Below are 12,460 nucleotides of genomic sequence, written 5' to 3' on the forward strand. Positions count from 1 at the left end.
GTATCCAGTTTTAAATAGCAAAGGAAAAGTAAAGGACCTCATGTGCCATTTACACGTATCCACCTACTGACATCTTCCCAGTTACTGACATCCAGCACAATTCATTCCAACGGGACGTGTGGAGGTGAAGTGCTCTCAGTACCAGATACGGCACATGCTGCACATAGTAAAGAATGGAACCAAGTGACCCAAGACCCGGGCTGTAATCTGTATATCGTGGTCATACATTACCATGGAACTTACCTACAAGCATTTCATACAGGAACACTCCTACAGACCACCAATCACATTCTCGTCCATAGTAACCATCTCCTCCTTGGGACTTTAATACTTCAGGGGAAATGTAGTCGGGAGTTCCTACAGCAGTGTCGCATCGTACCATTCCCTCCTGTATGTGAGATTAAACATTAAACCACATCCAAACAATCCACGATAATCAGAGATAGTAACATGCTCCCAACACTCTATCCTATACCTTACCACTAATATTTAAATGGATTTAAAAAATAAAAAAAAACATATAAGAATGGATGCATATGTTACATGAGGGAGCTACTCGGTCTCCAGCAAAGTGATCGGATCTCACCGAGGGTGGGTTTGCACAGAGACTGGTCCATAGATGTGCAATGAATGATCAGTACGCATAGGCTGCCATTGTTTTCGGCAGCATAAGTATGGTTTATCCAGCACAATGATGTTTGATATTTTGAGCAGCACAAAAGATCATTTCACCCACTGAACAAGCACTTTGCTCGCTGATCGGTAGATGTCTACACTGCACGGACCCTCATTCACCGTAATCTCTCACTGTAAATGCACTTTTAGAAAGGCTAAGATCGGTGTCTAACAATGAATGAAGCAGCAGCCACCTTTTCCCCTCAAGCAGGGAGAAGGGAAGCACTGACAGCTGCGCTACATGCCGGCTGCTCCCCTCCCACATGGGCACAATCCCTGACAACATAAGTTAGCACAGAATCTAAGTTGCCCCCAGGCCCAGCATGTTAGATATAAATATCTCTATCTTTATAGTTTTTTTTCAAAGAACACTAAACTTAGAAATGAATTATGAAAGGGTGCAGGAGATGATCTTTCAGACACTCTACAGGATTTTCTGCATGATCCCGAAATAACTCGTTCTGTGGAAACCAAGAAGGGGTTAATTTACAGATTATCACTTCCATTTTTGGTAGAGTACTAGAAGAGCTAATAACTTGCTGATCACTAGTGCTCCCAACAATTTTAAGAACAGGGCTCTTGAGGTCACTGACAGTGGAGCAATGGTCCAAAACAAGCACCTCCATTTATTATCATGGGGCTGATGGAGAAGACCAAGTACAATGTTATCTATAACTGTCAGTCCCATAGACAATGAAAGAGACCTACGTCCCATTCAAATAGGGGACTCCAGAGCCCCAGTCTTCAGATGGTTGGGGGTCCCAGCAGTGGAATCCCCAAAGCTCAGCAGACAAACATCAAGCCCGTGGATGCATTTATGTTACAACTCTTAATTTTTACGTTATTAGGATTATTTTTATTATTTTGCTTTTTATATTTTCTTGTTTTCAGAAGAAAAAATATATTTTTTCTTATCTTTTTCTGCATTGAGCCTTTTCTCCGTCATTTCCTTGGTCAGTTCTAACACCCCAGTACTATTTTTTTTTACAAGCATTTCACTAAAATATATGTAGGAAGAGCAGAGTTGTCCAATTCAATTACATCTGAAAATGACGGGCGACAATCAACATGGTTACCATTATGGTCTCCAAATGGGTTGTTAGACACTTAGACAGCACATCCCCCTAATTGTCATGCACTTCAGAGGAGGGGGACATGTCACCGCATTAGTGCACAGATTTGGTTAGTTTTCTGGAATAGCAGGATCGCTGTGACACCTATAATGGCGGCCATAGTAGTCACTGAGCTCTTCACATGTGTAACCTAATTATAACAGATTTACATAATTTGAGCAGCCATTAAATGTGAATGATCACAGACTAATTAGTCTGCCAACCTACCGAGTTCATCTTCATACAAGTACCAAAATCTGCAAGTTTTACGTGCCCAGACTTGTCCAGCAGCATATTGTCAGGCTTCACATCCCTGCAAGGCAATGGCCGACATTAAAGAATACAATCGTTATGTCTCTTTTTATCCACGGCTATAGAATTTCTTCTGATATTTCCAGTATATCACTTTAGGAGAATAGATGTGACTGTGCAGCGCTTTCAGAAACTTACCTATGAATGAAGCCCATTGAATGAATGGCATCTAAGGCTAAGACCACCTCAGCTGTATAGAAACGTGCCCATTTCTCAGGTACATCGTAGTTGCTCATTAAATTTACCAGGTCTCCTCCCGGCATGTACTCCATCACCATATACAGATACCGATCGTCTTGAAAAGCGTAAAATAGCTGTAAAAAAATAAAAATACAGAACATAGCCTTATAGAGCCTTCATAGCAAGTACATAATCCAGAATGTGTAGACTGTAAGCCTTTGCACCCAGACGGCACAGACATTTTGGTTTGTCCATGTTCTTTGCCATTTTGTACCTTAATGGGGTATTCCCATCTGCAAGATCCAATCCTAATATGTAGGTGTAATAACAATATTAGCAAATAACTCCAATTAGAAATGTAGTATAGTTCTTCTGATTCGCTATGTTGCTTACCCCATGTGCAGGGCATTGCAGTAGCTTAGGTATCCATGGTACTGCAATGCCCTGCACATGGGGTAAGCGACATAGCAAATCAGAAGAACTATACTACATTTTTAATTGGAAATATTTGCTAATATTATAATTACACCTACTACATTTTGGGATAGGATCTTGGAGAAGGGAACACCCCTTTAAGGTACAAGATAAGTAGCCATCTCTAACAACTCCTGCTTCTAAGTGGTAAGCTCAGGGTGTGGTGCTTAAGCAACATGATGGCGGGCGGGAAGCCATGCAAAAGGCAAGGTAATTTGGGAATGAGGGGTGGGGGGAGGTTCGAGCCTGCAAAGGGCTACATAATTAGGAGTAAAGGGGAGGGGGGTCAGCAAAAGATAACACGACTTAGGCAGTGGGGCTCTGCAATGGGCAGTGTGATTGTGAAATGGTGAAGGCTCTGCAAAAAGTAGCGCAACGGGGGAGGGAGGGCACTGCAGAGGGCAACGCGATATTTGGGGGATATTGCAAAGGGCAATGTGACCAAGGGGGAGGAGGAGTAGGCGGACAATGCAAGTGGCAACATGACGGAGGCACTGATGGGATTTCTCTCCAATAATTTATTGAGATTTTACAACACAGATACAAAATTAAAAACTTCTTAGTATTGAATACTGCAAGACAAATATTAGTTAGCTATAAAGTAGCCAGATCACAGTTGGGGTCTCTTAGTCAGGCTGGTGAATAGAAACAGTGACAAGCGGCAGCACCTCCACTCGTGTTTCTAACACACACATTATAATCCCTCAACGCTATTATTCCTAGTAAACATTTCATAACACCAAAGGAAAAAGGATTACATCAATAAGAATATAAACAGAAGAATGACCAAGTGTCCACCATACCTGCACAACCCAAGGACTGTTGGCAAATGCCATAATATCTCTTTCTTCCCAGAAGAAGGCGGAATCGGACCTCTTTATCATTTCCAGCTTGCTGAGAAGCTTCATGGCGTACACCTTTCTGGAAGACTTGTGCCTTACCTTTAAAACAAATTAACATATAAAATGTTATGATTTTCCAGCTTTACAAAATCTTTTTATAACAATTTAATAACGCTTTTGGTAACTGCACAATTTTTTTTTTTTTCAGCGAATGTCACCAGATTAATAATACAAACAGATGAATAACTTCTTAGACTTGATCAGGCCGGTATACTTCTTTTGAAAATAAATATCATAATGGCTGTGCAATTCTAATATTGGAATGAGCATTTCATGAGTCCAGCTAGAGTTGAGCATATTGTAGAGACAGAGACCCTGACTCCAGTGATGTCGCTTACGGGGCTGCTTACTGTAGCTTTGATAACATCACTGTTTTGTCAGCAGGAGGTCATCACTAGAGGACTAGTAAACCTTCTGCCATGTAGTCCTCCATACACAGTGTGTGCGGAGTTATACAGAGTATAATATGTATATGGAGGACTACATGGCAGCATTCAGGGAAATGGTAGATCAAACAGTGATTCAGCCCAGTAAGTGATACATCGCTGGAATCAGGGTCTCTGTTCCCACATCATAATGATCTCAGATAGCAAAAACCTGGTGACCGATTCCCTTTAATACTAGGAAGGGATACTTTCAAAACAGGATTACAAGTCATTGTAACATTAATTTTCAACGTAAATACACCAGCCTCATCACCTCTAAGATGTATTTGATAAAGTATGGAGCTTTTATTGTGAAATTTAATGACATATCCCCTTTAAGAATGGCGAGGTAAAAAAAGAATAATGAAAGGACTTGAAATATGGATTTTCAAAGTAAGTGAAATCTGATAACAGCTCTGCATATGACATGTACAAATGTAAAATCTTATCTGCTAATGGATCGGTCACACAAGCGCCACTATTCTGCGACCTACCAGTTGGACTTCACCAAACGCTCCTCTGCCAATGACCTTGACGACTTCATAATCTTCAGCTTTCATGCGCAAGTCACGGATTTTACTTATTGTGTCCTTATCTAGAATCAAAGAAGCAAAAAACAACAACAAGGCTCAGTCACTCCACATGTTATTTTTAAGCAGTTTACTAGGAAGATGACAACGCTAGAAGGGAGATGGAGAATTGGCAACACATCCCTCTTCTTATGATTAAATCCTGGGCTTTAATTTAAAACATGCAATGGGAATTACTAATTATTTGTATAAACCTGTCACTAGAAACTAGAAAACATTCACAGATTCCCAGTGGGCAGATATTTCAGCTCCAAATTTGGTCATGGTGAAAAAGGGCTATTTTAATCCACTAGGGTCAACGCTGGCATGAGATTGTATGGAAAGTTCAGAATGCTAATGTTCAGCAAACAGAGCGCTATTAAATAAAATACCAACGGCAGAATAAAGGTTCAGGGTTGTCAGCTTTTTTTCCCCCCTCTTTCACAAATATGTTACTTATCTGAGTTGTTAAGACTTGCTCAATCATCTGAGCCTGCCAAAAAACAAGGATTCCTTCCACAATTTACAAAAGTGACAGATTAGACCCGAGTTGTTCCTGTAATTATGACGGCAGTAACATAAGAACAAATGGAAATTAGACTGACAACATGTCAGAAATATTTTAAGCTTATTCTGCAAGCCAAAATACAGAGAAGTGGTAAAAGGGTTTGTCCAGCCATGATATACATTACACTGTTAAAAGTATAGAGTGCTCGAGAACAAGAAAAGAAGTCACTCGTAGGACCGATCCTCGGCCACTCCAGGTCCCTGATGGTCTCTGGGCTTCCAGTAACAAGGTCAGGACCGGCATGTGACCACATCAGCCAATCACTGGGTATAGCGGGTCACAGCTTTAGCCAATGGTTGGCTGTAGCAGTCACATGTCGGGACGTTGTTGCCGAATCACAGAGTACAAAGAGCAGAGGGCGACCATAACGTGCTGGAACCAGAGGGGCAGAGGCACGGCAGTCTGCAGGGCTTCTAATTACCTTCCAAGTGATGCTGCAGTCATAGCTATCAGTCACCACGCTGAAGGCAGGAAATCTGTGACTGCTCAGTCCGGCGCCCTGTTCAGATGACTGGAATGAAGCCGGGCGCAGCGAGATTAGAACGCTAATTTCAGCTTTCACCACTGACAGATATTTAAGTAACCAGCAACGTTTTGAAGGTAATTATAAGCTGTAAACAGCTGGACCTGTACTTACATTGCAAATCTGGACCTGACAGGTTGTTTGTGTATGTATACATGTATAACACTTTTGTTTTTGATTCCACTTTTCATGAGCTGAACTCCAAGATCTAAGACTTTCTATGTACACAAAAGGCCTTTTTCTCTCAAATAATGTTCCTAAATTTGTCTAAATCTGTGTTCGTGAGATCCTCTCCATCCACCTCACAGGTGTGGCATATCCAGATGCTGATTAGACAGCAGGATTATTGCACAGGTGAGACTTGGACTCTAAAATGTTCAGAGCTGTGGAGTCAGTATGAAATGGATCGACTCCAAAAATATATAATACATTGGGTACAGTAGTACAATGCAGGATGTGCTGTAAATGTTTTCATAAGAATTTGGTAAAGTTAAAAAATGTCTGTTCTGTTCCTGATCTAAGGATCTCGGCTTTTAGTTAAGATGAATCTGTGCTGCACTTTATGTACATGCTCAGTAGTGAGATGAATCTGTGCTGCACTTTATGTACATGCTCAGTAGTGAGATGAATCTGTGCTGAACTTTATGTACATGCTAAGTAGTGAGGCAGTGAGATGAATCTGGGCTGCACTTTATGTACATGCTCAGTAGTGAGATGAATCTGTGCTGCACTTTATGTACATGCTCAGTGGTGAGGCAGTGAGATGAATCTGTGCTGCACTTTATGTACACGCTCAGTAGTGAGGCAGTGAGGTGAATCGGTGCTGCACTTTATGTACATGCTCAGTAGTGAGGCAGTGAGATAAATCTGTGCTGCACTTTATGTACATGCTCAGTAGTGAGATGAATCTGTGCTGCACTTTATGTACATGCTCAGTAGTGAGATGAATCTGTGCTGCACTTTATGTACATGCTCAGTGGTGAGGCAGTGAGATGAATCTGTGCTGCACTTTATGTACACGCTCAGTAGTGAGGCAGTGAGGTGAATCGGTGCTGCACTTTATGTACATGCTCAGTAGTGAGGCAGTGAGATAAATCTGTGCTGCACTTTATGTACATGCTCAGTAGTGAGATGAATCTGTGCTGCACTTTATGTACACGCTCAGTAGTGAGGCAGTGAGATGAATCGGTGCTGCACTTTATGTACATGCTCAGTAGTGAGGCAGTGAGATGAATCTGTGCTGCACTTTATGTACATGCTCAGTAGTGAGGCAGTGAGATGAATCTGTGCTGCACTTTATGTACATGCTCAGTAGTGAGAGGAATCTGTGCTGCACTTTATGTATACGCTCAGTAGTGAGATGAATCTGTGCTGCACTTTATGTACACGCTCAGTAGTGAGATGAATCTGTGCTGCACTTTATGTACATGCTCAGTAGTGAGAGGAATCTGTGCTGCACTTTATGCACATGCTCAGTAGTGAGATGAATCTGTGCTGCACTTTATGCACACGCTCAGTAGTGAGATGAATCTGTGCTGCACTTTATGTACACGCTCAGTAGTGAGATGAATCTGTGCTGCACTTTATGTACACGCTCAGTAGTGAGATGAATCTGTGCTGCACTTTATGTACACGCTCAGTAGTGAGATGAATCTGTGCTGCACTTTATGTACATGCTCAGTAGTGAGGCAGTGAGATGAATCTCTGCTGCACTTTATGTACATGCTCAGTAGTGAGATGAATCTGTGCTGCACTTTATATACACGCTCAGTAGTGAGGCAGTGAGATGAATCTGTGCTGCACTTTATGTACACGCTCAGTAGTGAGGCAGTGAGATGAATCTGTGCTGCACTTTATGTACATGCTCAGTAGTGAGATGAATCTGTGCTGCACTTTATATACATGCTCAGTAGTGAGATGAATCTGTGCTGCACTTTATGTACATGCTCAGTAGTGAGATGAATCTGTGCTGCACTTTATGTACATGCTCAGTAGTGAGGCAGTGAGATGAATCTGTGCTGCACTTTATGTACACGCTCAGTAGTGAGGCAGTGAGATGAATCTGTGCTGCACTTTATGTACTCGCTCAGTAGTGAGGCAGTGAGATGAATCTGTGCTGCACTTTATGTACATGCTCAGTAGTGAGGCAGTGACATGAATCTGTGCTGCACTTTATGTACACGCTCAGTAGTGAGGGAGTGAGATGAATCTGTGCTGCACTTTATGTACACGCTCAGTAGTGAGGCAGTGAGATGAATCTGTGCTGCACTTTATGTACACGCTCAGTAGTGAGGGAGTGAGATGAATCTGTGCTGCACTTTATGTACACGCTCAGTAGTGAGGCAGTGAGATGAATCGGTGCTGCACTTTATGTACACGCTCAGTAGTGAGGCAGTGAGATGAATCGGTGCTGCACTTTATGTACATGCTCAGTAGTGAGGCAGTGAGATGAATCTGTGCTGCACTTTATGTACACGCTCAGTAGTGAGATGAATCGGTGCTGCACTTTATGTACACGCTCAGTAGTGAGGCAGTGAGATGAATCTGTGCTGCACTTTATGTACACGCTCAGCAGTGAGGCAGTGAGATGAATCGGTGCTGCACTTTATGTACATGCTCAGTAGTGAGGCAGTGAGATGAATCTGTGCTGCACTTTATGTACACGCTCAGTAGTGAGGCAGTGAGATGAATCTGTGCTGCACTTTATGTACATGCTCAGTAGTGAGATGAATCTGTGCTGCACTTTATGTACACGCTCAGTAGTGAGATGAATCTGTGCTGCACTTTATGTACACGCTCAGTAGTGAGATGAATCTGTGCTGCACTTTATGTACACGCTCAGTAGTGAGGCAGTGAGATGAATCTGTGCTGCACTTTATGTACACGCTCAGTAGTGAGGCAGTGAGATGAATCGGTGCTGCACTTTATGTACATGCTCAGTAGTGAGGCAGTGAGATGAATCTGTGCTGCACTTTATGTACACGCTCAGTAGTGAGATGAATCGGTGCTGCACTTTATGTACACGCTCAGTAGTGAGGCAGTGAGATGAATCTGTGCTGCACTTTATGTACACGCTCAGCAGTGAGGCAGTGAGATGAATCGGTGCTGCACTTTATGTACATGCTCAGCAGTGAGGCAGTGAGATGAATCTGTGCTGCACTTTATGTACACGCTCAGTAGTGAGGCAGTGAGATGAATCTGTGCTGCACTTTATGTACATGCTCAGTAGTGAGATGAATCTGTGCTGCACTTTATGTACACGCTCAGTAGTGAGATGAATCTGTGCTGCACTTTATGTACACGCTCAGTAGTGAGATGAATCTGTGCTGCACTTTATGTACACGCTCAGTAGTGAGGCAGTGAGATGAATCTGTGCTGCACTTTATGTACATGCTCAGTAGTGAGGCAGTGAGATGAATCTGTGCTGCACTTTATGTACACGCTCAGTAGTGAGATGAATCTGTGCTGCACTTTATGTACACGCTCAGTAGTGAGGCAGTGAGATGAATCGGTGCTGCACTTTATGTACATGCTCAGTAGTGAGGCAGTGAGATGAATCTGTGCTGCACTTTATGTACATGCTCAGTAGTGAGGCAGTGAGATGAATCTGTGCTGCACTTTATGTACATGCTCAGTAGTGAGGCAGTGAGATGAATCTGTGCTGCACTTTATGTACATGCTCAGTAGTGAGGCAGTGAGATGAATCTGTGCTGCACTTTATGTACATGCTCAGTAGTGAGAGGAATCTGTGCTGCACTTTATGTACATGCTCAGTAGTGAGATGAATCTGTGCTGCACTTTATGTACACGCTCAGTAGTGAGATGAATCTGTGCTGCACTTTATGTACACGCTCAGTAGTGAGAGGAATCTGTGCTGCACTTTATGCACATGCTCAGTAGTGAGATGAATCTGTGCTGCACTTTATGCACACGCTCAGTAATGAGATGAATCTGTGCTGCACTTTATGTACACGCTCAGTAGTGAGATGAATCTGTGCTGCACTTTATGTACACGCTCAGTAGTGAGATGAATCTGTGCTGCACTTTATGTACACGCTCAGTAGTGAGATGAATCTGTGCTGCACTTTATGTACACGCTCAGTAGTGAGATGAATCTGTGCTGCACTTTATATACACGCTCAGCAGTGAGATGAATCTGTGCTGCACTTTATGTACATGCTCAGTAGTGAGGCAGTGAGATGAATCTGTGCTGCACTTTATGTACACGCTCAGTAATGAGATGAATCTGTGCTGCACTTTATGTACATGCTCAGTAGTGAGGCAGTGAGATGAATCTGTGCTGCACTTTATGTACACGCTCAGTAGTGAGATGAATCTGTGCTGCACTTTATGTACACGCTCAGTAGTGAGGCAGTGAGATGAATCTGTGCAGCACTTTATGTACATGCTCAGTAGTGAGGCAGTGAGATGAATCGGTGCTGCACTTTATGTACATACTCAGTAGTGAGAGGAATCTGTGCTGCACTTTATGTACACGCTCAGTAGTGAGGCAGTGAGATGAATCTGTGCTGCACTTTATGTACATGCTCAGTAGTGAGACAGTGAGATGAATCTGTGCTGCACTTTATGTACACGCTCAGTAGTGAGATTAATCTGTGCTGCACTTTATGTACACGCTCAGTAGTGAGGCCGTGAGATTAATCTGTGCTGCACTTTATGTACACGCTCAGTAGTGAGGCAGTGAGATGAATCTGTGCTGCACTTTATGTTCATGCTCAGTAGTGAGGCAGTGAGATGAATCTGTGCTGCACTTTATGTACACGCTCAGTAGTGAGATGAATCTGTGCTGCACTTTATGTACACGCTCAGTAGTGAGGCAGTGAGATGAATCTGTGCTGCACTTTATGTACACGCTCAGTAGTGAGATGAATCTGTGCTGCACTTTATGTACACGCTCAGTAGTGAGAGGAATCTGTGCTGCACTTTATGTACATGCTCAGTAGTGAGATGAATCTGTGCTGCACTTTATGTACATGCTCAGCAGTGAGATGAAACTGTGCTGCACTTTATGTACATGCTCAGTAGTGAGGCAGTGAGATGAATCTGTGCTGCACTTTATGTACATGCTCAGTAGTGAGGCAGTGAGATGAATCTGTGCTGCACTTTATGTACATGCTCAGTAGTGAGAGGAATCTGTGCTGCACTTTATGTACGTGCTCAGTAGTGAGGCAGTGAGATGAATCTGTGCTGCACTTTATGTACATGCTCAGTAGTGAGATGAATCTGTGCTGCACTTTATGTACATGTTCAGTAGTGAGGCAGTGAGATGAATCTGTGCTGCACTTTATGTACATACTCAGTAGTGAGAGGAATCTGTGCAGCATTTTATGTACATGCTCAGTAGTGAGAGGAATCTGTGCTGCACTTTATGTACATGCTCAGTAGTGAGAGGAATCTGTGCTGCGCTTTATGTACATGCTCAGTAGTGAGAGGAATCTGTGCTGCACTTTATGTACACGCTCAGTAGTGAGGCAGTGAGATGAATCTGTGCTGCACTTTATGTACACGCTCTGTAGTGAGGCAGTGAGATAAATCTGTGCTGCACTTTATGTACATACTCAGTAGTGAGGCAGTGAGATGAATCTGTGCTGCACTTTATGTAAATGCTCAGTAGTGAGGCAGTGAGATGAATCTGTGCTGCACTTTATGTAAATGCTCAGTAGTGAGATGAATCTGTGCTGCACTTTATGTACACGCTCAGTAGTTAGGCAGTGAGATGAATCTGTGCTGCACTTTATGTTCATGCTCAGTAGTGAGGCAGTGAGATGAATCTGTGCTGCACTTTATGTACATGCTCAGTAGTGAGAGGAATCTGTGCTGCACTTTATGCACATGCTCAGTAGTGAGATGAATCTGTGCTGCACTTTATGCACACGCTCAGTAGTGAGATGAATCTGTGCTGCACTTTATGCACACGCTCAGTAGTGAGATGAATCTGTGCTGCACTTTATGTACACGCTCAGTAGTGAGATGAATCTGTGCTGCACTTTATGTACACGCTCAGTAGTGAGATGAATCTGTGCTGCACTTTATGGACATGCTCAGTAGTGAGGCAGTGAGATGAATCTGTGCTGCACTTTATGTACATGATCAGTAGTGAGATGAATCTGTGCTGCACTTTATGGACATGCTCAGTAGTGAGGCAGTGAGATGAATCTGTGCTGCACTTTATGTACACGCTCAGTAGTGAGGCAGTGAGATGAATCTGTGCTGCACTTTATGTAAACGCTCAGTAGTGAGGCAGTGAGATGAATCTGTGCTGCACTTTATGTACACGCTCAGTAGTGAGGCAGTGAGATGAATCTGTGCTGCACTTTATGTACACGCTCAGTAGTGAGGCAGTGAGATGAATCTGTGCTGCACTTTATGTACATGCTCAGTAGTGAGATGAATCTGTGCTGCACTTTATGTACATGCTCAGTAGTGAGATGAATCTGTGCTGCACTTTATGTACATGCTCAGTGGTGAGGCAGTGAGATGAATCTGTGCTGCACTTTATGTACACGCTCAGTAGTGAGGCAGTGAGGTGAATCGGTGCTGCACTTTATGTACATGCTCAGTAGTGAGGCAGTGAGATGAATCTGTGCTGCACTTTATGTACATGCTCAGTAGTGAGATGAATCTGTGCTGCACTTTATGTACACGCTCAGTAGTGAGGCAGTGAGATGAATCGGTGCTGCACTTTATGTACATGCTCAG

General features: G+C 43.0%; 1 protein-coding gene across 1 annotated transcript in view; it reads right to left on the bottom strand.

Annotated features, from left to right (window-relative positions):
* Nucleotides 1–12,460, bottom strand: part of ROCK1 (Rho associated coiled-coil containing protein kinase 1) — a 120,818-nt gene that overhangs the window by 37,199 nt on the left and 71,159 nt on the right. The window contains exons 3-7 of the mRNA XM_073679135.1: nucleotides 4,575–4,675; nucleotides 3,557–3,694; nucleotides 2,238–2,413; nucleotides 2,016–2,100; nucleotides 244–388 (exon numbers count right to left, since the gene is read on the bottom strand). Coding sequence (XP_073535236.1) covers nucleotides 244–388; nucleotides 2,016–2,100; nucleotides 2,238–2,413; nucleotides 3,557–3,694; nucleotides 4,575–4,675 — 645 coding nt within the window. The remainder of the gene's footprint in view (nucleotides 1–243; nucleotides 389–2,015; nucleotides 2,101–2,237; nucleotides 2,414–3,556; nucleotides 3,695–4,574; nucleotides 4,676–12,460) is intronic.

The sequence above is a fragment of the Phyllobates terribilis genome, unplaced genomic scaffold (assembly GCF_046119375.1).
Source record: "Phyllobates terribilis strain yellow unplaced genomic scaffold, ASM4611937v1 Scaffold_4__5_contigs__length_816908805, whole genome shotgun sequence".
In the NCBI taxonomy this organism is placed as follows: Eukaryota; Metazoa; Chordata; class Amphibia; order Anura; family Dendrobatidae; genus Phyllobates; species Phyllobates terribilis.